General features: G+C 36.3%; 2 protein-coding genes across 5 annotated transcripts; one reads left to right on the top strand and one right to left on the bottom strand.

Moving 5' to 3' along the window:
- The first annotated feature begins 178 nt into the window (after positions 1-178).
- Positions 179-5,053, top strand: LOC132790425 (uncharacterized). 3 transcript variants are annotated; one of them, XR_009632801.1, is made up of 5 exons: positions 179-1,084; positions 1,137-1,297; positions 1,355-1,443; positions 1,496-1,800; positions 1,857-2,007. XR_009632801.1 is itself a non-coding variant. In XM_060798952.1 (5 exons), the coding sequence occupies exons 1-5, from the start codon at positions 333-335 to the stop codon at positions 4,968-4,970; spliced, it is 1,374 nt and encodes a 457-aa protein (XP_060654935.1). In that variant the 5' UTR covers positions 179-332; the 3' UTR covers positions 4,971-5,053. The 3 variants fall into 3 exon arrangements, 2 of the variants coding, with proteins under 2 accessions (XP_060654935.1, XP_060654926.1); XM_060798952.1 differs by lacking the exons at positions 1,355-1,443; positions 1,496-1,800; positions 1,857-2,007 and adding exons at positions 4,396-4,484; positions 4,535-4,840; positions 4,905-5,053; XM_060798943.1 differs by lacking the exons at positions 179-1,084; positions 1,137-1,297; positions 1,355-1,443; positions 1,496-1,800; positions 1,857-2,007 and adding exons at positions 3,205-4,119; positions 4,171-4,331; positions 4,396-4,484; positions 4,535-4,840; positions 4,905-5,053.
- A 724-nt stretch (positions 5,054-5,777) lies between these two features.
- LOC132790441 (protein FAM107B) lies at positions 5,778-25,750 on the bottom strand. 2 transcript variants are annotated; one of them, XM_060798973.1, is made up of 4 exons: positions 25,344-25,750; positions 24,860-25,285; positions 7,602-7,806; positions 5,778-6,115 (listed from the first exon to the last, which is right to left on the bottom strand). In XM_060798973.1, the coding sequence occupies exons 3-4, from the start codon at positions 7,751-7,753 to the stop codon at positions 5,836-5,838; spliced, it is 432 nt and encodes a 143-aa protein (XP_060654956.1). In that variant the 5' UTR covers positions 7,754-7,806; positions 24,860-25,285; positions 25,344-25,750; the 3' UTR covers positions 5,778-5,835. The 2 variants fall into 2 exon arrangements, with proteins under 2 accessions (XP_060654956.1, XP_060654948.1); XM_060798965.1 differs by lacking the exons at positions 24,860-25,285; positions 25,344-25,750 and adding an exon at positions 12,116-12,432.
- Between the last annotated feature and the right edge of the window lie 1,840 nt (positions 25,751-27,590).

Below are 27,590 nucleotides of genomic sequence, written 5' to 3'. Positions count from 1 at the left end.
AAACTAGAAAGACAATCTATATTGGCTATATTTCTCATCTGTTGACGCTGGTCAAGAATATATACCCATTATGGGGATTAAGACGACTCTTTCTGCCTGTTACAAAGATTTCCTAGAAGCACAAGTCATTTCCTATGCAGCGAGTATAAAAATGAAAAAATATATGATAATACAGAGAAATACACTTCTTCAACACACTTCAACTACTCAAAATAAAATCACACTAATCACAAAAACACAAACAAGCAGAACACACCAATACAATACAATACAATACAAAACAATACACTAAAAAACACAGACACTGAATTACAAGATTACCCAATTACAAGATGACAAGTCTTTCGCGATTAACCACATTGTCTCAAGCAAATGTCGCCACCTCTCATCATCGCACAATCCGAATCCATGAACACAAGAAATGGAAGCGAATCCTCGAGCAAGCTTATCCATTGCCTCCGGCTCCACCAGAGATGTGTCGCGATGCGTTTCTTGAGGAGCTACTAAAACCTTACGAATCGGAATCGTACAGCAAAACCATCGATACTGAGGATAGTATCTTGAACAAAGTGCAATTCGGCGAGATTACCGAATTGGGGGGAAATTATTTCAATGCCGAAGAGAAGCTATTGAATATTCGAGTGTTATTCGGTGATAAACTCAAAAGAAGTTCCATATCGGCAAAGGACTCCGTAGCAACGGATTCATTGCCGTATGGCCCTGATTTGAATAAACTGATGAAGGAACGTTATGGCAACATTGCCTCGGCCATTGGCTATTTTGCTGTCATTTTTCAGTTGCAGACGCTCAAGCATCGTATGAACATGTTTAAAGAACGTTGGCGAATGGATCTCTCGATCGACAAAGAACTGCGTTTATTCGGTTGGTCCATCAAAGATTACTTACAACGCTTCTCTCAGCCCAATCTTGTGTATTTGGACACTGTCGAGCGATTGTTGGGCAAACAAATCGAGTGCTTTAAATTCCGCATGGACTTGAAAGAAATCAATCGCCTGATCGACTGTGTCATCGATGATGTTCGTACTAAACGCAATATTTGCAATGGTTCAATGGAGTTGATAAAGTGAGTATTAATACGATAGTCTCGATATAGTATTATTGAAATATTTTCTAAGGGATGCTGAGGTGGATATCGAGGAACTGTTGACCAACTCTCAAAAGCAAGCGACTGAGGAACACGCGAAAGCCGCCAAAGCTGCCATTAATATGCCTCGCTCAGCGGATCCATTTGGAAGTCGATCAAAGGCAATTTACAAGAAAATCAACCACAACGATTGTGAGTTTATATATCATATTCTTGATCATTTATATTATTATTTGAATATGTATTTAGTTGTTTATCCCATCGAGGCGCGTTATCGAATTAATTGGGCGCAAACAAGCTTGGAACAGTCCACAGCCAAGGTTGAGTTTAATGAGAAGGTAAGGCATCAGGTTATTGTTCATTCATCTTTATAAATGATTAAATGTCCAGCGTCTACAAGCTGAGGTAGACGGACTAAATGCTCAGATCGAAGAAGCTGGACGTCTTTGGGATATTAGTAGCATAGCTTATCATATGCAGATACTCGAATTGAAGAATAACATAATGAAAAAGAAATGGAGTACGAAGCGGCCATGGAAGAAGTGGATAATAATATTGAAATGACGCGACAACGCTTGACTAATGCCAAGAATGATCTCAAGTATTATCAGGAGCAAGTTCCAATGTTCCATAGGAAAATTGCCGAGGTACGAATTACTAAGGCACGACAAGAGGAAGACGCTATAAGGGCATCAGTAAGTAATCCAATTTGAAGTTGGTAATTGGATGTCAATTAATCGGGTAATTACAGCAAATGCTAAGCAAGCCAATTCGACACTCTTCAAAGACCAAAGTGCCGAAGAAAAAATACTGAAATCTAGGCAGAAAACAAAATACATTTGTAATTAATTGGAAATAAATTTGAATACATTTTCTAATAATGTTGTATATTAAAGAGTAAATATATTTTAAAATCATTGATTTTCCTATGCCAAGTAAATGCGAATGCAATTTAATTATAATGAAATTCTAATATAACCAATATATTATATTTTCTGCCTTACCAAGAGAACTAAAATATTCGCACAGCTCTCTGCGATTTTGTGTCAGTAAGAAACAAGTAAGAAAGCAACTGTGCTCGACTGTGAGATACTCGGTAAAGGATTTTTAATACAAATATATGAATAATACCCCAAAAAATTTACAATACACCAAAGACTATATTTGGTATATTTTTATTGGTATGGTATATTACTTTCAACTATACCATAGATTACAAAATATACCAGATTTTTAGCCAAAGCAGCTAAGACCCGATTGCAGACGTCGTTTTTATACCCGCTACCCCTACCCTATGGTAGGGTATTATAACTTTGTGCCGGTAGGAAATGTATGTAACAGGTAGAAGGAGACATCTCCGACCCTATAAAGTATATATATTCTTGATTAGCGTCAACTGCCGAGACGATCTAGCCATGTCCGTCTGTGTGTCTGTCTGTCCGTATGAACACCTAGATCTCAGAGACTATAAGAGATAGAGCTATCATCTTTTTTTCGACAGCATTTGTTATGTTTGCACGCAGAACAAGTTTGTTTCAAATTTTTGCCACGCCTACCTCCGCCCCGCGAATTTCGGTGTGTACAATAATATCTATAGTATTTATGATTTCTGAAAATTTGATTGCAATCAGATTAAAATTGTGGAAGTTATTAAAGAAATACTTTTGTATGGGCAAATCTGGTATATTGAGCTGTCTATGGTCTATTTTGAATGTGGTACTATATCGATATAACAAATATACCGTTTGGTATGTTTTTAGTATATTTGTTTTATTGGGATATTTTGAAAAAAATACCGCAATATTTTGCTTTTATTCAAAATGGGTAGCGGGTATCTCACAGTCGAGCACACTCGACTGTAAATTTCTTACTTGTTTGCCATTTAATAGAATTTCCTAAATAACTTTTAAAATTTTGATATGATCAAAACTAGAAAGACAATCTATATTGGCTATATTTCTCATCTGTTGACGCTGGTCAAGAATATATACCCATTATGGGGATTAAGACGACTCTTTCTGCCTGTTACAAAGATTTCCTAGAAGCACAAGTCATTTCCTATGCAGCGAGTATAAAAATGAAAAAAAAATATATGATAATACAGAGAAATACACTTCTTCAACACACTTCAACTACTCAAAATAAAATCACACTAATCACAAAAACACAAACAAGCAGAACACACCAATACAATACAATACAATACAAAACAATACACTAAAAAAACACAGACACTGAATTACAAGATTACCCAATTACAAGATGACAAGTCTTTCGCGATTAACCACATTGTCTCAAGCAAATGTCGCCACCTCTCATCATCGCACAATCCGAATCCATGAACACAAGAAATGGAAGCGAATCCTCGAGCAAGCTTATCCATTGCCTCCGGCTCCACCAGAGATGTGTCGCGATGCGTTTCTTGAGGAGCTACTAAAACCTTACGAATCGGAATCGTACAGCAAAACCATCGATACTGAGGATAGTATCTTGAACAAAGTGCAATTCGGCGAGATTACCGAATTGGGGGGAAATTATTTCAATGCCGAAGAGAAGCTATTGAATATTCGAGTGTTATTCGGTGATAAACTCAAAAGAAGTTCCATATCGGCAAAGGACTCCGTAGCAACGGATTCATTGCCGTATGGCCCTGATTTGAATAAACTGATGAAGGAACGTTATGGCAACATTGCCTCGGCCATTGGCTATTTTGCTGTCATTTTTCAGTTGCAGACGCTCAAGCATCGTATGAACATGTTTAAAGAACGTTGGCGAATGGATCTCTCGATCGACAAAGAACTGCGTTTATTCGGTTGGTCCATCAAAGATTACTTACAACGCTTCTCTCAGCCCAATCTTGTGTATTTGGACACTGTCGAGCGATTGTTGGGCAAACAAATCGAGTGCTTTAAATTCCGCATGGACTTGAAAGAAATCAATCGCCTGATCGACTGTGTCATCGATGATGTTCGTACTAAACGCAATATTTGCAATGGTTCCATGGTGTTGATAAAGTGAGTTTTAAATCGAACTTATTGGTTTTCGTATTCAAACTTTATTCCAAGGGATGCTGAGATGGACATCGAGGTGCTGTTGACCAACTCACAAAAAGAAGCTACTGAGGAACATGCAAAAGTCGCTAAAGCTGCAGCTAATATGCCACGTTCAGCGGATCCATTTGGAAGACGCGCCAAGGCAATTTATTCGAAAATTAATCACTTCGATTGTGAGTATATAGAGTACATTCTTTAGTCATCAATTTGTATTCATAATTATTCACTTTTATTTAGTTGTTTATCCCATCGAGGCACGTTATCGCATTAACTGGACCCAAACCACCATGGAGCAGTCTATTCTTAAAGTTGATTTTGATGAAAAGGTAAATGATTAAATGTTTTCCTATTTGTTATCCTTCGCATTCTTCCACAGCGTTTAAGCGACGAACTTAACGGCATCAAGCAGCAGATCGAGGAAGTAAGAAGCCTATGGAAAATCAGCAGTGTGGCATACAACGCTCAGATATATTCCTTAAAGAATTCCATTATGGATAGGGAATTACAGTACGAGGAGAACTTGGAATTAGCTGAAAGTCAGATACAGATGACACGTCTACGCTTAGGCAAAGCCAAAGACGATCTCAAGTACTACAAGGAACAAATTCCCATGTTCCATAGGAAAATTGCCGAAGTGCAGAAGATTTTGGCACTTCAAGAGCTAGAAAATAGAAAATCCTCGGTAAAATAGAACATTATTCAATCATCATTATCAAAAACTAATCAATCCAATCAATTTAAAATAGCGCGCTTCAAGAAAGTCGAGTCGCAAGTCATCTGGGGCTAAATTGCTAATGAAGGCTAAGAAGTAACATTGATGGACATTTTACACAATGAAATTCATACACACATTTAGCTTAACGTTTAGCTACAATAAAATTTATTAATACCAGAAACTAAATTTGTATATAGATATATATATTTTATGTGTATATATATATAGTGTAATTTGTTATTCATTTTGCAACTCTTTCAATCGTTCGCTATATATTAGGTATTATCAATCTGGGCTTAATCGAAAAGTACTCGGTGTATATATACTATATATTCGGTCAGCTTAAACACTAAAAGCTACAACTGCCCTGTTCAGCTCTCGTCTCACATTCACATTCTATTCTGACTATAGCCTAAACATATGCATACATATATATTTTATCGGTCTATATACGCACATGCTAATATATCAATATCTCATTCAGCCAATACGGTTTGAGTTTTGTTTTCCTTTTTTTTTGCCGGAAGAAGAAATGTTTTGTAATGCTTTAAAAAACAACTAAAACTTTATACAATTTTTACACACACAGACATATTCTCGTAATAATAATCATAATCGTTATCGTTATCGTAAATGGTAATCGTTATAGTAATATATTAAACGTTTTTGTCGCACACAGAAATGTTAAATGATAATGGCTTAAACTTAAATAGTCTAGAACTAATCGCAATCGTAATATCAATCAAAGTTAATTCGTCAGCGACAATGATTTGAACAATTTGAACGTTAGTCCGATATACAAATATAACACGTACATTACATATAAAAAAAACATATATATAATAGTTAATTAAACAGAATTTTGGTTAGTTCACAACTAAAATTACGATTAATAATGTTTCGATTTTGTTTTGTTTTGTTTTTTTGTTGTTTGTTGTTTTGTTTTCTTGATTTAGCTTAGTTTAATTGGGCGCATGCGCCGTACGCAGCTTGGCACGCACATTCAGATACTCGGGATTCACATACTGACGCTCCTCAGCCTCCTCGGCATCCTGTCGCTGGGCTGCCGCCTCGTGCTTCTGGGCCCGCTCCATGATCACACGTCCCAGCTCCCCCTTCAGTCCGGGTATCCCGCCAACCAGTTCCGCTTCCGGTGAATGCTGCTCGGCCGCCGCATGTCGCTCCTTTTGCTTCTCATACGCTCGCTGCAGCTCCGTCTTCTGGTTCAACACGCTCTTGCCACTGCAAAGTATCGGATTCAGGATTATTAGCCATTTGATTCGCAGAGTGGAAATAAGTTTAGAGCTCAAAAACAATCTAGACAATTGCGTTTTTAATTTAGGTCCACACTTTGAACAAGTTTTGCTAATTTCGAAATCTTTACGTTTAATTTGAAAGCTAATTTCTACAAATTGCAATAATTAGCAGTTGCTGTAGGTTCATTTATCAATGAATATGAAATTTATATCCTCGATTGAACTAATCCTCGATTGAACTAATTTCAATTGAAATCTACAAATCAATTGCTTGCTTTAATAATTTATTTGAGAACTAGTCTAAGAAAAGTAAATTTGTTGCTAATAATGTTAAAAAGTTGTCTTAGAATTTTTAATATAAATTTGAAATGTTCAAACTTCATTTTTAATGAATAAAGGAGAATAAGACAAGTAAAGAAAAGAAGAAAAAGAATGACCCATGGAATATAAAACTAAGAGTTTTAAACAAAAAATTATCTCTAGTATGACAAAAGTGTATCAAACAGGATACTAAAATATGAAATGTATTTCACTTTGAATATTTAATTGTTTACAACATTTAAGTATTTATCAAGTGTTAGTTAAAGTTATCCATATATGAAATGGTATTTTTAATTGTTTGAGTATAAATATTCCAACAGTTTACTATTCCAATTGAAATCTTTTCGTCAAATGTAATACAATAATTTAGAAAAAATAAACATATTCATAGAAAGAGACATTTGGCAAGCTGATTAAGTTACAGATTCATTTCAACTATATGTTTCTCATTTAATGAATGAAAATCACTCAAGAAAATGAATATGGATTTCAATTCAGCTATTATTTAAATTTACGAAATTGCTATCAATTCTTTATTAATACTTATCGATGTATTTAGTTTATGGTATATTTGGAATGTATCGGTATATTAAACAGACGTTTGACAAGCCGATTTAGTTATTGATACATTTCAACTATAAATTTTTCATTTAATGAACGAAATAGCACTCAAGAAAATGAGTATGGAGTTCATTTCAGATATTAATTAAATGTCTGCAATTGCTAGCAATTCATTTTTTTTATGGTATATTTGGAATGTATTAGTATATCGGTTTATTAAAAGAGATGTTTGGCAAGCTGATTAAGTTATAGATATATTTCAACTATAAGTTGTTCATTTAATGAACGAAATAGCACTCAAGAAAATGAATATGAAGTTCATTTTAGATATTAATTCAATTTATAAAATTGCTGACAATTCTTATTTATGATATATTTGGAATGTGTATTAAACAGTCAAGAGCTGATTTAGTTATAGATACATATCAGCTATCAGTTTCTCACATAATGAATGAAATGGTACTCAAGAAAATGAATATGGAGTTCAATTCAGCTATTAATTGAATTAATGCAATTGCAAAATTGATGTGTTTAAGAGATTAAGATTGTTTTTTAGATCTCTGTAAAGTGTTGATTAAATCTCTACTTACATTCTCGCATTGAACTTGAGCTCGCGATGCAGCTCTTTGCGATCGGTGCTCTCCATGCAGGGATTGATCAGTTTCTTTGGCAATATGAGACCATCGGAATCGGTCTGCACACCGGTGGGCGTGGCTGGCGGTGAACTCGACATGGACATCATTGTGGTGCCAGCTGTGTCGATCTCAGTCAAGCTCTGTGCGCGCGACGTTGTATCTGCATGATAAAAGAGAACGAGATAATCGATTAATGCAAATTCTTGAACTTTCTACAAAGTGTGAGTGTGTGCCGTAAATCTGTCGCTCTCCTGCTGTTGCAAAAGCTTAATTGGCACTTGGCCTTCGTTCCATAAATCAAACACAATGCAACCAGAACAACATCAAGAAGTAGACAACAAAAAATGTGAGCCAGACAAAAGACGAGCGGCAAATGTGTTGGTCGATGTCTTCGTCTAGTGCTTGGCTTGCCTCTCGTTTATTAAGGTTAAATATTTCTTGGCATTCATGTCATTGTCAATTTGTTGTTACACAAACAAAAAACCAAAACCCGACATAAAAAAAGAAACGAAGCTAGCAGCAAAGCGACGCCAACTTGGCAGAACCAAACAAGCAACGAACCAAGCCAAGTCAAGTCAAGTCAAGCCAAGAGACAGTCAATGTTAAAGATTCTTTTTCTTTGGCACCAACTTCTTTCTTTTGTTGTTGTTGTTCTTTTGTGCCGTTCGCTCGTCATCATAACCCACATTTGTCGAACAACAACAACAACAACATCAACAATGGCAATCACACAGAAATAAAACTTAAAGCCAGAACCTAAACTAGATTAATAGGTAGCAGATAAGGGCCAAAAAGCATCGCATAATGCTGAAAATGCCGTTGAAATTTGCTGATGAGACAAATCACATTGTGAAAGCAATCAAAAATTTTTATGTGAATTCGGCAACGAATAGTTATTTGAAATACCCTATAAAAAACTACGAAAATAGCTGCACATAAATTAGAATTCGATAAAGAAATAATTTTAGCAATCTTAAGAGGCTAATAAACATTGCATGCACTATCAAAATATTCTGAAAATAAAGAGCTCAGTTGATGATGTACTTCATATAGAAAGTTACTGATAAGCAGCTCAATTTAAATGGTCAAGATTGTGCAGTATAACATTATTAAATTAGTTGCAGCAAACTGATAAAATCTGTGACTAAAGAAAAGTAGAAATAATGAGAAAAAATATATATTATTGCCATGTAAGTTTTTAATGTGGAAAGCTATAAAAAAGAAAACGTACAAAATAAAAAAAAAGGGAAGACATACAACTCAAATTTAATAATAGAAACAAATAAAAAAAAAGTGTTTTAAATTTTTTCGCAAAATAATAAATATTTTGCGCACATCACTCTAAGAATACCCTCTAAAAAGTGGGTGAATGAATCACAGACAATAAAGAGAGCGAACAAACAAAATACCTCTGGTCGAAGTTAATGAATGGTGAAAAAAGTAATAAAAAAAACAAGAGCGTGAAATAAGTTTTGCAGCAGTTTTTCATGCTTTTAGGCCTATGTAAATACCCTGTAAAGCAGCCATGCAAAAGTTCATTTAGAGAACTTAGTTTAATGACTTGTGAGAGCGTTCAATGCGGAAGTCTTTTTGAATGCTCCAAAGCAATTAGGCAAAAGCGTGAAATGCGATTAGCAGTAAGTTTTGTTTTGGGGCGTATCTGAGCAGTAGATACCCTGTATAAAATGTGAAATAACAACTGCTTTCTACATACGACAAGTTTCATTTAAATGAATGAACAATACGCGTAATGTGCGGGGTTAACAGTACTTGAATGTCATGCCTAGTTTAACTGGAAACTCGCTGGGTTCTTGTTCCAAGTCAACTTTCATTGCATTGCGGGTCGTATCAAAGCGTAAACGAAAGACAAACAAAAAAAACTTTCATTCAAACACACACATGATAATATTACAAGTTTTCAAATGATAAATTAAACACAGACAGACGGAATAAAGTAGTCTTGATTTATGTGCAAGTTGCATAGGAGTCGCATTGTCTGGTTCATTGTGGGTCGCAGACGCGACTAGGGAGTGTAAAACATATATACATATATATAGTAGTATATGGAATGGTCACTCGGTGAAAACAAATTGCATATAATTAGTTGTATGGGGGAAGACCCCCTTATAAAGACTCAACTTCATTTCACACCAACCACAAGCCTCGCCTGCTCATTAGTTTGTTTGGTTTGTGCGGGTTTTTCTAATAAGGCGACGACGCATTCAATTGCGCAAATGAAAAACTTCACTCGGTCTGCAATCGTCATCGTGTAATCGCTATCGTAATCGAAGCCAACTATAGAAGACCATTGTGCATGCCTCAGAATGTGGCAGCCATCAAATACAAATGCAAATGCAAATGCAAAAAATGCTTATCCAAATTAATCAATAAAGATTTGCATACGATTTCCGATTGACACACACACGCTCGCTTTTTAAGTCTTTCGAGTTGGCCACGTATTTCATAATTGATCGAGCCCAAGAGGTTAATAGTTCGTCGCTGTCATGGCCAGCACAAAAAGCAGCCAAGTCAACAGACAATCAATTGGAATTGATGTTGTGGAATTAGTGATAATTTGTCGGAATTGTTCGAGTCTTATGAAACCCATTTGATTGATCGATGGGAAAAACTATGTCAACTCGAACTTTGAGCTCTGCTCAATTGGCCCTTTTAATGCCACTTTGCTGCTCCTCAAACATACAAAACTCTATTAATTGGTATGCAATGGAGTACAGTTGAATGACCTCAAGAGCCAGGGCAGCACTTCACAACACTCGACGAGGCATTCAACTGCATTATTTTGCATATTTTTGTAAGCTAAGCTGCAGTTGCGAGTATTATTCATATTGATGTTTAAAGTGTCTTCATTTTTAATTAATTTGTGTCATCTAAAATGAATGCATGTTAAAATAAGCCTGAATGCCTCGAGCGTTTTGGGCAGCTTAATTTTAAACCGACAAATAATATATAATAAATGTATAACGAAATCGTTTCTATACCAATTTTAACATAAACTGTCTTAGTTACTTTGATTCACAATATGGTATATTTTGAATACAGTAGTATTAATTTCGTATATTTTAAGAATAAGACAGGCAGCTGAATTTTAAACCTACAAATAATATGAATTTTTCTTATCAAAGCACTTTAAGAGAATATTGTATAATTGTAATAATTTTTGTACAAATTTTTATAGACATATATGGTCTTAGTAGCTTTGGTTCATAATCTGGTATATTTTGTAGTTTAGGGTATATCATAAACATAGTATATCTTTGTATTAATCAGGTATATTTTTATTTAAATGGATACACTTTGTAGTTTATGGTATATTTGGAATGTAGTAGTATATATCATAGCAGTATTAATTTGGTATATTTTAAGAATAGCGCTCTCTTTTTTATGGTATATTTGGAAAGTAGTAGTATATAGCTGTATTATTTTGGTATAATTTAAGAATACCGGCCACGTTTTTTTCAAAATGGGGATATTTTGTCGTTTATGGTACATTTAGTGGCCTTAGTAGCTTTGGTCTTTGGTTGACAATCTGGTAAATTTTGTAGTTTAGGGTATATCATAAAAATAGTATATCGTTGTATTAATCAGGTATATTTTTAGAATAATACCGCCCTCTCTTTTTTTTAAATGGGTACATTTTTTAGTTTATGGTATATTTGGAATGTAGTAGTATATACTTAGCTGTATTAATTTGGTATATTTTAATAATAATACCGAATTGGTTTTTTATTGACAATGGATTTTTCACAGTCGAGTATACCCGTTTGTAGCTTGTTTTACTTATTAATTTTAGGTATCATTTAAAATCAAAGTAATTTTACGGATATAAAATACACAAATAAATGATTAAATTATAATGTGCACATTGTTTAACCCTATGCAGTAAAAGCAAACAACATTTGATATATGTTTTCTCCAAGTCTTTTAACAATTATTTCTCCGAGAAACCGAAATTACTTTCCAAATGTCTTTGATATAATCAACAACTGATCAAACATGAACCAGACACAAAGCTACATGCAAATTCGCAGCCTTTTACAACACTAACACAACACTGGCTGGAAGTGAAGTGAACTCGGTACTTTCTTCGAAACGCGTAAAGTTAAGATCTGCATTTCAATCATGTTAACAGTTTTTCTTACAAATGTGCTTGTTTGAGTGTGAAATTGAATACAAATGTCTTTGTTATTGTTGCTTGCATTCATTTGATTCATTCCAATCTCGAGCACGAATCTTTGAATACCACGCTTGGAGCATGTTTTTCATCGTCGCCTGTTCACACATACAACAACAACATACAATAAAAGAAAAGATCTATGGGCAAAGAAGTTTTGTTAACATCTAAAACACGCATCGAGTTTTGCATTTGCAAGACACTTTTTATACCCGAATATTTATGACCAAGTTAAGATCGCGATTTCACCGTCTGAAGAAGAGGGGGACGAACTCACTCTCAAAGATCGACATGCGGTTCATGATGCTCGTGGAGATGTGCGGCCCGGGACGTTGCATGGTTGCTGTTGCTTGCTGTTGTGCTTGTTGCAACAAGAAATTTGTTACTGCCTCGCGTTGGCTAATTGCAAATCGCAAATGCCGATCAATCAATCAATCAATTGTCCGCTTGTTGTTCTAATTACACACCGAGTGCATTCACCACATTGCCACATGGTTTCGCATTTCCATTTCATTTTCCACTTGCATTTTCATTAGCATATTTCCCTTTTGTGTTTTCACTGTACACTTTTCACTTTCGTTTTCGTTTTCTGCACACACTGCGCGTTGTGTTCTTATCAATGCAACTTATGGCTTCAAACTGCCCGGCGGTTGTGGCAAGGCAAAAGCAGCAAAATGAGCCTAGCCAAAACCCGAACCCGACTTGCAACGTTGCAACGTCTGCAAATCGATTCGAGTGTGTACGAGTGTGGCTTTTTTGCTATTTTAGGCTTCCTCATTTGCAGCAGCAACTTGCCACCCAAAAATGGGTGGTGGTTTTGTCGCTTTATGCTGCTGCTGTTGCTGCTGCTTATGCAACACGACAACGACAACGACGCAACTACGGCGACAAGTGACCCAAATTTTTCAGCTGTGAGTTTTGTGTGTTGGTTGCACGAACGAACATGCAAAAATCGACGCATTGTGTTCATCCTTGCCACGACGCTGCAAGCATGAAAGTGAAAGCTTTTGTTCACTCATCAACACCCCAACCCCCCTCAACGCTCACGCTTAATTCTTAAATCAAATTTACCCCACGTCACACATGAGCAGGTTGCAGCGTCTACACTTGCAGAAAAAAATACGCAAACTATTTTAGCAAATCTTTTTATTTGCACATTTATCAATAAAAATAACACAATACAATTAATTACTTGGCTTTTAGCACGTCTTTGTCTTTTTATGCAACACATTGCATCACTCAGTTTGCATTATTTCGCAATTCTAAATCGAAACAAAAGCCTCGAGTTCGATTACCTCAAGGCTACCACCAGCTGTGTACACATTGCTGACGGACAAAAGCTGATTGCTACACTCAACATATTGCCACATGCAAAAGCATTTCCTTCCTCTATATTAGCTATATTTGGCGCATTACAAAACATTTCGCAATATTTAACAATGAATGTCTGTTTCTTAAGTATTCCTCTTTATAGATAGTGTGCTGAGTAGATTTCTGACATCTGTGTTGCGTATACGCAATTAACGTGTGACGAGTCGTATACGCAATGTGTAGTTAGTGTAAATGAAATTCATTCCATGAATTAACATACAAACAATTATAAATAAATGAAAACCTTTTAAAATTAAGTATGGCAAAAAGATATTCGTAAGAAAACTACAAAATATTCAAAGTAAAATATAATTAATATAATATAAATATTCAGACATCTGTGAGAAGTTACGGATACGCAATTAATGGGTGACGAGTCGTATACGCAATGTGTAGTTAGTATAAATGAAATTCATTCCATGAATTAACATACAAACAGTTATAAATAAATTAAATGAAAAAAAACCTTTTAAAATTAAGTATGGTAAAAAGATATTTGTAAGAAAACTAAAAAATATTCAAAGTAAATGTTAGAAAAGTTAAAAAAAAAAAAATATGCGAAAATTTAAGAAAACAAAAACGTAATGAAAACAGACAAGTTGAAAGAATATAAAATAATATATAGCAAAAATAATTTATAAAAACCATTCAAAGATTTTGAACTAGTTGAGCTAGTTTAAAAATACTCAAATTTCTAACTCTAACTAAACGTAATAAAAAAAAAATTAGACAACAAGTGGAAAGAATATAAAAGAATATATAGCAAAGAGAATTTATAAAACATTTCAAAGATTTTGAACTAGTTGAGCCAATAGAAATTCATATTTAATATTCAAATTTCTAACTGTTTATATAACAGTGAAATATATTCGCATTTATTAAACAATAATTCTTAAATTAGTATAAGAATTGTTGGATAAAGCCTGAATTAACACATCTAGAGAACAAGCTGAGTATAAATATGCAAAATGTGTGTTTAAAAAGAAATGTATAATAAAATGATATTCTTATGATTTATACAACAAATTTAGCAGATAAAGAATTTACATAATTCCAAAAATGTGTTTAAAAAGAAATGCATAATAAAATGATATTCAAAATCAAAAGAATCACAAATAAGAATCTAGCGCTTGCCAAATAATTTGTATAAACTTTCAAGTTCGACAAAAAAGTATCTCAATTGGAATATCTTTGTATCTGCAGTTTTTGTTGAGTGCATTTGGCTTTTTGCAGCCTCCGCAAATTGATGCGCTGCATTGCCTTGACCTGCAGACATTATGTGGCGCGTTTTGTTGGGGCAGCTGCACACACGTGTGTTCGTGGCACACAAGGCCAAAGCTCTGTAGAAGCTGCGTACAATCATTGGCTGGCTTAAGCCTCCCTCCCACCCAACTGCGTAGGTGTATGCGCATGTGTGTGTGTGTATCTGTGAGTGTGTGTGTGTATTTGTTTGTGGCACATTTCAGGGGCAAGCATGTAGGAGCAACGCAGCCAGTCCTGGGCAGGAAAAGCGCCTCCGCCCAAAATCAATGGACGTTGTCTGCTCGCTTGCTGTTCGCCTGGTGCTAATTGGCTCCATGGAGAAAATGGCCGCTTCACAGGCACAGGGAAAATGCACACACACACACACGAACATGTGTGAAATCAAAGCTGAGCTACAAGATGCAGCAGCGTCTAAGACATTGTCGGTGCAACTTCTTGGGGCAAAAAGACGCACTCGACTCCATGCTCAACACTTCTCCAGCGCGAGAGTTGCGGAGTTTGAGTTGCTTCTGCCACAAGGGGGCGGACGGGGGGTGTGGCTGACGTGTGAAGCGCGCCATTCAACAACTCTAACTCAAATACTCCGCCTCAAAACAGCAGGCGCTCAGCAAATGGCAGCAAGCAACTGACCAGCAACAGGAGCAACAGGAGTCGACGTCGTCAGCAACAACAGGAACAGGAGCAATGACGTCAACAGGAGCAGGAGAGCTTTTGTTGTAGCGAAAAGCTCAAATAACAGTTGAAAGCTCGTTGATGTTGTTTTTTTTTTCTTTCGTTTGTATTCAGCAACTCGACCCCTACAACAGGTCAATGCTCTGACGTCACAATGGGGAGAGGGGAGAGAGAGGAGGCTGGAATTGGGGGTTGGTCTCCACCATTTGCACTTGGCGAAAAACATCAATAAATAGATTTCCCTGATTTTTCAACAGGATAGCAGGAACACACCAAACGACGACGACGACGACGGCAACAAAACATTTCATTGAAATTCACCCTGGAGAACTTTGTTTTGTTCCTTTGCGGTTATGTTGGGGATGACTTCCAACTCCCCCAATTCGAAGGGGGTTGCAACAGCTGAGACCAAGACCACATATAAAGAGAGAGAGAGAGAGAGAGTGGGATGCTAAAGGGTGCAACGTGAGCTCAATTGTTTGGAATTTGTTTGCAACTGGCGATCAATAAACAAACATGTTTTGTTGATTTTGAATTTTTATTTTTCGCACAATTGCTTAAATATTTATAAACAATTTGCAAAGCGTGAATAGATATGCAAATTCTGTGGGGATGTCGATAATTAAATGAATAGCGAACAATGAACATTTTTCGCAGACAGCATTCATTTGCATAATAAAAAATATGTATAGAAAATGTTTGCATTTTATCCTAGTTTTCATTAATTGTAAACAATTCATTAAGGCAATAATAGTTTAAAATAAAGTTTGTTTTATTGCAGCTTTATTAATATTATAATCGAATAATATTTTAGCCTGAAAATGCTTCTTAATCATTTAACTTGTCAGGAATTAAACCAAGCACTCAATTTGCACTTTAGATCCGCAATCTTTATTGGTTAAATCTAGAACGAACCACTAAAAGAATTTATCCTTTTTTTTTAATGAGCTAATTAAAATGAAAACTGTGTTCAAGGCAATCTAAAGCACAATTTACATGCGATTTTATCGCACTTTTGTCACGTTAAAAGTTTAGTAGTAGTTTTTTTCTAGATCAAGGTCTATTCTCAGTATTTTCCAGTCGGATCCTAAATATACTGTATCCTCTCTTTAGGTATCAATGTCATTGCTGGCGCGTGTTAGTCATTGCGATTTGTGTTTACTATTTACTATTGGTATTTGTTGTTCTTGTTATTGTTATTGTTATTGTTATTGGCTTGTTTGTCTGCCTTGACATTAAACGAGCCGACCACGCGACACACGCGATGATGATGATGCGCCTTCAAAATAGTAAAGCCTCAACCTCCCAACCTCCCAACTTCCCCCCAGAGAGACACTCAACCGCACCAAGGCTAAAACCAAACGAACTCACACCCAACCCAGACACCAAAATTCCTCATATGGTTTGTCGCGATGGCATGCGAGTTTTCTTAATACCCTGAGAATTGTGCAAAAAGTGGAATGTAGTAAATACTTGTACACATTTTATACAAATATATAGCGTGAATTTGCTTTTTAAAAGACTTGTCAATTTAGCATGCATCTATGAAATTTAATAAGTTGTTCGCCTTTTAAATATTACAATTCGATTTCACAACTTTCATATAAGATCGTCAAAAGAAAATCAAGAATTATTTAATAATAGATATACAAAGATTTTTCAATGACCTGCTAAAGCTTGAATTAACTTAATTTATTAATCATTAATCACTAGAAAATACATCTTAAAATTAATTAAAAATGTTTACGACTCAACTTTGATACATTGGCTTTTTAATTAAATATTTTATAATCTGCACATTCTGCACATTTTATAATAATTATGCAACTTTTTATACCTGCTATTCGTAGGATAGAAGAGTATTACAACGTAAGAGGTAGAAGGAAGCATCTCCGACCCTATAAATAATTTGGTTGCAACAAATAAAAAATGTAAAAATAATTTCAAAAATTCTCTTCTTACTTCGTTTCTTAATAGCTTTGGCTGACAATCTAGTATATTTTTCGTATGTATATGGTATATTTTGAATGTAGTATTGCAACAATATACCAAATATAGCCTTTGGTATATTTAAGTATTTTTGTGGTATATTTTAAGAATAATACCACACTATTTTGTATGTAAGTAAAAAGAAGAAGGAAACATGTAACCCTATAAAGTATATAATTTGGTTGCAATCATATAAAAATTGTAGAAGTAATTTCAAAAATTCTTTTGTATGGGAAAAAATGTCTCCTCACTTTGGGTCTTAGTAGCTTTGGCTGACAATCTAGAATATTTTTCGTATGTATATGGTATATTTTGAATGTAGTATTATATCAATATACTGAATATAGCCTTTGGTATATTTAATATACCAAATATACCCTTCGGTATATTTAATATACCAAATATATTCTCTGGTATATTTTAATATACCAAATAAATTATATTTTATATACCAAATATGTTGGTATATTTAAGTATTTTTGTAGTATATTTTAATAATAACACCACACTATTGTCCTTTACTTTCTTAATTGTTTTTGTTATTTATAGAGTATCTTCAAGTTGAACACGCTCTCACTTGTAGCGTTTTGTTTGACTTTTCAGCTAATAGTGGCGTGTCAGAATTTATTGGCCCGCTCGTTTTGTGGCCCATTAACAGGAGTTTCAGTGGGGGGGAGCGGAGGCTCAACGGCCATTTATACGCTCAGCTGACTCATGAATGAGAAATTAGCTGGCATCCCAATCGCAATCGCCATCTCACTCCCACTGCCTCAACATTTCCTCAGCCACTTGTGTTTTTGTTGCATGTTGCAGCGCTCAGTGGGAGATGCACAAAGTTGTGGCACCACAGGAAGTGTGCACATTCGAAAGAAATGCCTTCACAATTCACAATAATAATATAAGACAGCTGTAAAGTGGCTTACTTGTGGCTTTCACTCTCTCAGCGCTATTCACTCAGAGTCAGTTAGTCAGCCAGTCAGCTACTCATTCACTCATTCCATCATTCATTCATGCAACTCGCTTCAACATTTTCCGCGTCGACATCGTTTGTCGTCTTGTTTGCGCTTTTTATAAACAATTTTCGAATTTTCAGCCAGTTTTTATTTTTTTTTTTAATTTTTTGGCTAGCCACTTGACAAGTGCCTCCGTAATAAAAAAAGAAACAAATTACAGAGTATTAAAAAACCGGACAAATTTTAATTGCGCAATGCACAGACGAGACACACTTGTAGTTACATATAGTAAACTGACCTCTTCTGCGAATTTCTGTTTGTCTAACAAATTGTTCCAACTACTTTTTTTTCAGTTCAGTATTTTCCAACACGTCGATTCATTCCACGAACTGAAACTACACAACTACAAAATTCTATGGCTTGTTTATGAAACGAAAATGAGAAAATGCGAGGATGCGAGAAGAGTAGGATGGGGAGGGTAGGGAAGGGGAGGGGAGGAGAGGAGACGCAGATGCCACTCGCTTCCCATGTGGCGTTCTGGTTTGGCATTCCCCATAAACAAAACACACACACACACACAGACAACTAAAAGGCGGAGCGCATAAACATTTACGATAAACAAATTGAGGCTGGCAGCACGTTTAAAACCAACAACAACAAATAACAAACAACATTAAAATGCATAAATGATAGACTAATAGAAATGCTTTAGAAATTGAGTTCTTTACTATATTGAATTTAAATAAAAGTTGCTGAAAATATCCTCAAATATACCCCTTGCACAAATCATGTTTTTACAGGGTATTCAGCGCGCGTTTTAGTCACCGAGTCGTTAGCATTTTTTTTTCATTTCGGAGTTAATTTCAAGAAAATTTCGTAATGCCGAAACAAAACAAAAAAAACGAAATACAACTAAAGAGCTAATCAAGCGATATTCGCGTCTGGAAAAACACACAAACAAACACACACACTTAACACAAATTTACCTTATCAACATCCACACGGAAACTCACAAATGAATTTTAATGAATGTTTACGTATTGAACAGAACATAAATAAGCAAAATAAGGGCAGGTATTAAAAACTAGGTAAAAACAAATTGGATTTACCTAAACTCTTTTTCGAATATAAAAACTATTAAATTTATAAATTTATGATGGCTTTTAAATCTTTATAAATTTAGGTGACGTTTTAATTTGTGCTACAATCAAATTTTTTTGAAATTTTCTTCACGAATCTCTTTAAAATCTGGTCAAACATTATAGAACAAAAAATAATAGTACGAAATTTCTTTCCGAATCTTTTGAAAAAGGGATATAAAAATATCATATTTTTTAAATATTAGTTTACTCGCAAAACTACCCCAGTCTAAATTAGTTTATCAGAACCGAATTTCAACATTTATCTCCCACTGCGATAATCCCATACACCGTATTCTTTTATCTGTTTGGTCAAAAATAAATTAAATCATAAAAATGTCGACATAATGGCAGATAAAAAGCTTTTAATAGAGAATAGATAATATTAAGTAATCGCCATATGGCGTGCAGAACAAAATGTAAAAGAAAATGCATAAATTTAAAATATCACTCAAGTGTTCATTATAGCGAAGCTTGTCTGTGCCACATACTTGAGATTGTGTGTGTGTGTAAATTATGAAATTATTTTTTGTTTTATTGATTCGAGATTTGGAAATTTTGCGCGTTTTCCGACGATGCAATCATACAATTATTAATAGCAATAAGAAATGAGCTTTTTATAGGGAGGAACTTCCCTAATATATGGTATATAGTAATAATTCTGTTTAAGTATCAATTGATTATAGCTTTGGCTGATCTCATTAGAGGGGCCGTAAAATATTTATGCATATGACCTAACGATTTCCTTATATGCATTGCATAAGTCATAAGACACCAAGCGAACTCAGCAGCCCAACAAGTTAGCGTTGAAATATTTCACATAGCGGCGTCTTTGAAAGAAATATCTTAAATCATAATGCGAGTAAGTGAGCATTACAACAAATGGCCTTCATGAGGCGGCTTAAAACCGCCGACAAGCCACAGCAACAGCAACAACAATTTCACAATTAGCCAATCAAAAGCATAAAGTTAACGTTTAGCTTTTAACAAGAAAATGTGGCGGCAGGTTTTGTGTGAGTGTGAGTGTGTGCGAAAGAGATGCAACGCTGGTTTTATGTAATGCGGCGAGACGCGTAAAAATTGCGACAATTAACAAATAAAACATAGATGGTCACATTTCAAGCTAAACAATTAAACACCAGTTGTTACGGCTAAAAACATAAACAAGCATCGCATTTGGCCTTTCACTTTAGCCAAAAAGAAATGCATTAAATGAAATTATCACCAAGTGTGTGTTTGCGAATAATACAAAGAATCTGAAAAGGAAACATTTACATACTTCATTTTTTGTGCAGTTAAAAGTTGACTTTTGAAACTTTCTCGCTTGATTGCTTTATGTTGTCATTAGTAAATATAACGAGTTCATTAACATGATAACAACAGAACATTAACAGTGTGTGTATGCGCACCTCACACTCTCTCTCTCTGTCTTTCTCTGTCCCTCGTACACATGTATCGCATGCAACAAGTTTCTTTACATTGAAATATCCAAATGTTCACAGGAAATCATCAAAATGTGCAAGCGCAAGTCGTTCAGTATATCCAATAAGACTTTTTGACTTGCACACTCACACACACACTCCTATACACACGCACTCTTTAGCCTTTGCTCGTGCTCGCTTTATTGTTGTTGCTTGCTTTGGCTCTCTTTTGTGCTTTTGGGTGCCAAAGGGGCACAACTCAGCAGTGAGAGCGACCAAGCGAGTAAGTGAGTGAGAGAGCGCGAGACAACTGGATTGCTTATTTGCTCACTTGCCCCCTTCCACACATGGGGAGTTGTATTGCTATTGCTATTGCTACTGCTACTGCTGCGTGTGGGGTTGTAAAGGCAAGGCAAGGCAAGAAAATCGAAAGCGCCATCGTGCGACGTCAGCGTCAACGTCAGCGCTGCTTGGTGGTTGTTGTCTTTGGACATTGCACAGTGGTCGCCAGGCTACATAGATCGTCCGCACTGATTACGAATGTGTATGTGTGCATGCAAATACAAAAAACTCAACACGAAGACAATTGAATTATGCTCACTTGCATGCATGTATTTGTGTACGTTATGTGTGCGTTGTTTACAACTGTGAACCACTGTGTCTGGCTTTTGTGGATGATGACGATGACGACAAGCGGTTGAAAAGTCAAAGTCAAATGCAAGACATAAAACAACGGCACAAACAATAACAGAAATAATAATAATAGCAACAACAATAAACTATGTACACACAACAGCGGCAGAAAGCAAAAACAAGTTTTCACTTTTATTATTTCGTTTTGAGCCGAGTTCCTCGGGTTGCTTCGACAACGGCTTTTTGATGGTGAGGTGGGGAGTGCAAAGGAGAGGGAGGAGGCCTGTGCAGCATTCATTACCAAATGGCGGCGATTCAATTGCATTTGCCTGTTATTGTTGTTGTTGCTGTTGCTGTGGCAAATTGTGGCCATAATGATGAATTGCATAAGCCGGAATCGCAATCACAATCGCAGCAATCCGCATCTGCCAGCTGCTTATGGCAAGCGAATGAGAGAGTGAAAGAGAGCGAGCAAACGAGAGTGCAAAGCTTAAACTGCAAAGCTGGCTTATCAAAAGCACACAAAACATGACCATATAAAGTAAAAACAAAACACAAAATGTCTATTTGCGGCTAATCGAGACAACACCAAAAACCAAAAACAACAATAACAAATGATGATATGTAATCACACTCACACATACATATGCATATTCAACGTAACCCAGCATGGCATTCATTCATGCCGTTAGCTTACGCTCATTCTCATTCCCATTCTTCGTGTTGCTATTGTTTCTATTCTAATGTTTTTTGTTGCTGTTGTTTTCGAGTGACCGTCGCGGCCTTGCCTTTGCCTTGGCGCGCTATCCAAATTCAAATCCAATTCCCGTTGGGGTGTGTATGTGTGTGTTTATGTGTGTATTGAGAGCACCATAATTGGAAGTGGGAATGCCTTTGTATTTTTGCTCCTTTTGTTTACACTTTGCTTCACATTGCTAATTTTGGAATTGCGGTAAATTGGAAACTGCGGCTTCTGAGTGTGAGCGAGACAACAATAATGAGCATGCGACGAGCTTCAGCCAAGCTGCGTCATTAAGAGCAAATTTGTTGTTGTGCTTTAGGTGAAACAAAAAATAAAAAACAACTGTGCGAAGAATGGCAAAAATGCGAACCGCAATGTGTGCAAAGTAAACGAGTGGATTATGCTTTATTGTATGAGGTAATAGTTGATAAATGAATTGCCAGAAAATTTAACGCTTGGCTACCAAATCAATTAAATTGCGCAGATCGACAAACACCATCAATCATTACGGCATTATACAACACTCAATAAATGCAAGTAAACGCAAAAAACCCAATTAGAAATTCATTGACAAAAATCATATCTCAAAATCCCTACGAAATGAGCGTCAAAGTCATGTGAGTGCGATTGCCTTCCGAGTGCTTTTCCAAAGGGCTCTCTCTCTGTCGTTCCCTCTCTAACTCACTCACACACAAGCATGCTAATCACGTAAGCGAAAAGAGCAAAACCAACAAGAACCACAATGGAGCAACACACAAAAATTAAACAACAACAAACTCGCCTGACAACTGGGGAACTGGAATTGCTCCGTCGTCTTGCTGCCCTTTGCTTGGCGCCTGTTCAAATAAGTTTCAAATTTTGACAAATAAAAGCATGGTTTTGTAATTTACGAGCGCATTTTGCCCCAAAACACATACAAACACACACACACAGATCTAATCATCACGATTGAGCGAGTGCCAGTGCAATGTGGAGTGGAGTTGGAGTGAAGTCGAATTCTCACGCCCATTATTCACACTCAGTAGCAAAACGAGTTTGAGGACGACACACTCGTTCTGTCCCGTTCTCTCACGCTGATGTTCTGTGGTCGCCTCCAACGAGAGAGTGCAATAAAAAGGGATTATATGTATGCGTGTGTATGTGTTTAGCAATGTTTTTCTGCTGTGATGGAGTTTGAGTGCGCTGAAGGAAGCTGCATCAAAGTCATCTCCCCAACTGTCTAGACATTTCATTACCCGACACACAAACACACTCAGACACAGGACATGCTCTTGATGACGAAGACGAAGAAGAAGCAGAAGAGCTTGACTTTGCCCTGAGGCCGAGGCACAGTGAACTCGACTCAACTGTCGTTAGATCACCTCCAATGATAATTGTTAGTGTATTTTTATTGGTCTTGCGGCTTATTAGGGAGTGCAAGCTTTTACATGGTATCTATGTATGCATGTGCAATAAAAGTGTATTTACTTTCTTATCGGTTATTACTTTCACATGCACGCATACGTGCGCATTCTTGTGGAGTGGGATACAAATTTATAGATGACATTTTCTGAGCACATATTTACCTAATGATAATTCTATTAGTGATTCTTATTGAAACTAGCACATTAAAAGAAAAAATTTATTGAAACTTAAGGAAAAAAAGGCATTTTTAGTTATTTTTGAAATGAATAACAAGAGTCTTTAAATCCGGCTAGTTTCATTAAATGAAATGCAATAATAATACTAGGTATACATGTTCTATAGGACGATACAAATTTGTAGATAGCATATGTACATATTTGGCTAATGATAAATCTACTAGTAACATGAAACATGTATGAGATCAACTCTATTTTATACTAAATAATAAGCAATTTTATGACTGTGACGAATAAGTATTATATTGACTTCGTAAAAAGCAAATAAAAAGACTACATTTATTTTCTGCGGAATCTTAAAAAAAATACTGATAATATCATTAATTCTACAGAAACTAGTGCTTCATACGTAAAATAGCGCATATTCGATTAGCTCAAAATGTTTTTTAAAAAATGTTTTTTTAACTTAAGAATTCGCTATATATTCATAGTTGCTGGTTGTTCTCTGTTCTCTGAAGCAAAACACAAAGTGAAGAAGCAATTTGTCATTCTCCTTTTTTACAGATCATCTGAAATAACAACAGTGATTTGACTTATCGTCGTACTAATGCTCTGTAATTTGAGCCTCAACTAATTCCTCCATTACCCCGAGCTCATTAGCAGTTTCTGGTTACTCAAACTACGATTTAGATAACTCGGTCTACTATATTTCCTGAAATGGAAAACGAGAAGGCCAAGCTCACTCTACAGATTAGCAGAATCTTCATCATAAAAGACCTCATATCTATTTTTTGTTATTGTTGTCGTTGTCATGGAAAACCAGCTAAGGAAACAAAGGCTTCGGACAAGGAAATAATCTGTTATCTGATGAATTTCTTTCGACTTGAATAACTCTGGCAGTAGGTCTGGGAATCTTTTTTTATTTTGTAAGACACACTCGATGATGGTTCGTTCGTAATCTCATACGTTTCGTCACAGTGCATTAATCAGCATTGTGTCTATTGTTACCGGCATCTTGCCTCACTGTAAGCCGACAGTGATTGAAGGGAGTTGCGCACACAATTATCGACATGCAACCACTGTGCAAGGCACACACAGGCTTGTCAAGGACTCTTTTTGCACACTCGATATGCCTGCAAAGGTCACTTACACACACACACACACACAATCCATATCTAGCTAGCAAATAGGAGCCTTGACTTTTGCACTTTCGTCAAAAGAAAATAACAAAAAGACTGCAGTAAAAATTGAAACTCACCACTACTCAGACGACAAAATGCTTCAAGTGTCGTCGCCTTCTCTCAGCGTCCTTTGCTGTGGTGAATTTGGCGGCGCAAGATAAAACTGGAATTTCTTTTTGGTTTTCGTTTTCGTCGTCTGTTTTGATTGTTGTTGTTGATGCTGCTAGCGCAGTTATTTTTGTTGTTGCTTTATCGACTGCTTCTGCTCTCTCAGCTGCTTGTGCGTGCCTTGTTGTTTGTATTGGTATTTATCTTCTTTTTTCTGTTGTTGTGTGTGTGCGTGATTTTTAAATCCTTTTGTTTTGCTGCTGATTTTTTGGCGCGCAATTTTCGTTGTGTCTCACACGCGAAAGTGTTTTGTTGTCGATGATTTTGTTGCTGTTGTTACTGTTGTCGTTGTTATTATTATTGCTGTAATTTGCATTTCACGTTTTGCTGCTTGCCTAATACGAAACAACAGCTACAAACACAATAACAACAAACAAAAACACATACACTCACTCACTCACTCGGTCGTAAAAGGAAGCTGTGTCCGTTTTGTTCCCTTTTCTTTTTTGCCGACTTCGTCCAGATTTTTTTTTGCTTTTATTTACTCACTGCAGTTTGCAATTAACTAAGCAAATAATATTTAATGCTTTTGGCACTTGAAACTCATTTAAATCTGTAGCAAAATGCGAATGTTTTGAGGCTCCGACTCCGAGCGACGGCGACGCGTTGGCGACAAAAAATGAACGCTTCACGACACGAAAAAATTAGACGTCCGCCTTGAATGCGCGTTGAAAACGAACTGAGAGCCGAGCAGTAAGCAAAGCAAAGCAAAGCAAAAAGCAGAAACAAAACACTGAGAGAGCCAAAGCCAAAAACACACAAGCTGAAATGCTGCTGGCAATGGGAGTCGGCTTCGTAATACCCTGTATGCTCAAATGCCGTCAATTAATACTAAAATAAAATAAATTAGGTATTTTGACAATTGACGCAACGCATGTAATACGTCTTTGAATTTTAGCATAATGTAAAAGGGTAACAGAATTGCATTAACAGAAGTAATGTGGACAGTGTGCGCTGTTAGTTGCAGTGGCCGGTAAAGTGTAATTGCAGGGTAGACAGTTGAGCGCGCTCTCGCTCTATCTCACTCTGGCACATTTCACTTAAAATACTTCATTTTTTGAATGTTTTGCTGGAGTGCGGAGAGTAAGCGAAACAGCAGAATGGAACATTGGATGTAAAGTAAATAAAAGAATCGTATGTAAATATGTATTTACATTACTGGGAAATCTGCATATTTTTTGGCATATGGATTTAAATTTATTCAATTTAATGAATAGTTCAAATTACTTCTTTGAACATAGGAAATTTATTTGACGCAATATTCTTGGCACATTGCCAAGTAAAGACTTTTTGGCAGTTAAGTCTATGCAAACTTACGTACATACATACATACATATATATCAGAGCAACCCACATAAAATGTTTTAAAGATTTATGGCAATACACTTGATAAGCAGTCTCGATGCCCGCATTTAAATAGTTTTCAAGTTTACGCGGTTATCAAAAAAAATTTCCAACTACGCAGAACCCATTCATGATATCGCCAACAAAGCTTAGTTCAATATGCGCCCCCAAATCGCAGCTCGGCATTAAAAAATACAAATATTTATAGAGATTTCCTACTAATAGAGACCCCCACTCATTGTCAAGGCTTAATACAATAATTATTGTGATAAAGCAGCCCCAGCTTGAACTATGCACTTGAATTTTTATACATATTTATTTTGTGTGTAGGGTGCCTTTAGTCAATTGTATTTATTAGATCATGTAGCACGAGCACATAATCAACGCAAATGAACTAAATCATGTCGTTGGCCATTGACTTGAATGGGGGACAAACCGAAAAGCTCACACCAAGCAATTTTTAAAAACGCGCGCCAAGTTGCGAGGAACGTTTTGGGCACCAACGAAACAAAGTAAAAGCTCGTAGCATAAGAGCAATGCGTGCGAGCGAGACAACTACTGTGCTGCCAGCCGTGGAACGAGGCGAGAACAACAACGATTACTTGAAACAAACAAATAACGTGCTCGCAGCGAGCTTGTGCAGCTTTGCTGTGCGCCTGCTACTATTCCGGTCTAAATCTAAATGATGCTGCTCGTTCGTTGCTCTAGTTTTTTTTCTCCCTTTTTGTACAAACAAAAATTACGCGCGATATGACGACGAAACCGCAGCACACTCAAAATGTTGAGTCGCATATGGATTTCAAGCGCCATTAGGTCCCCTAACAAACACACTCACAAACACCAAGAGACGGACGCAGCACGCAATTGAACTCTTGAACCGGGCAGAGTGAGAGAAAAAGAGAGCAGCCAGTAACATCACCCAGTTCCCCAAGCCGCCATTTTGGACATGCGGTCGCCGTCATCGTTGCACACAATTTCAATTCATGGACTCTAATGAACAGGCGAACAGCGGAGAGAGCGCGCTGTTTTGAGAGATTACTCGCCGTGACATTCACTCGGCCTGTGTTCGCCGTTTCATTTCGTTGCGTTTAACTGAGTGTGAATTGCGAGTACGTGTGTACGTGTGTGAGTGAGTGAGCGACAGTGTGAGTGTGGGCAAAAAAGCTTTGTTATAGAGGGGAATAGAGCTAAAAGCATGGAGGGGAGAGTGTGGAACAGTTGTTGCCGCCATGTGAGCAGCAAACAAATCCACTTGACTTAACAATGAGTTGAAGTTTTCTTTTTTCGTTCGTTTCG

Source organism: Drosophila nasuta, chromosome 2L, assembly GCF_023558535.2.
Source record: "Drosophila nasuta strain 15112-1781.00 chromosome 2L, ASM2355853v1, whole genome shotgun sequence".
Lineage (NCBI taxonomy): Eukaryota > Metazoa > Arthropoda > Insecta > Diptera > Drosophilidae > Drosophila > Drosophila nasuta.
Note: the sequence above shows the minus strand (reverse complement) of the source record. Positions and strands in the feature narration are given on the sequence as shown.

Coding starts and splice junctions, on each gene's coding strand:
- LOC132790441 (XM_060798965.1), bottom strand. CDS start 12,176: ATGCAACGTCCCGGGCCGCACATCTCCACGAGCATCATGAACCGCATG. Junction 7,807..12,115: donor CCGCATGTCGATCTTTGAGA/GTGAGTTCGTCC, acceptor TTTATCATGCAG/ATACAACGTCGCGCGCACAG. Junction 6,116..7,601: donor CTCAAGTTCAATGCGAGAAT/GTAAGTAGAGAT, acceptor GATACTTTGCAG/TGGCAAGAGCGTGTTGAACC.
- LOC132790425 (XM_060798952.1), top strand. CDS start 333: ATGACAAGTCTTTCGCGATTAACCACATTGTCTCAAGCAAATGTCGCC. Junction 1,085..1,136: donor GGTTCAATGGAGTTGATAAA/GTGAGTATTAAT, acceptor ATATTTTCTAAG/GGATGCTGAGGTGGATATCG. Junction 4,485..4,534: donor AAGTTGATTTTGATGAAAAG/GTAAATGATTAA, acceptor ATTCTTCCACAG/CGTTTAAGCGACGAACTTAA.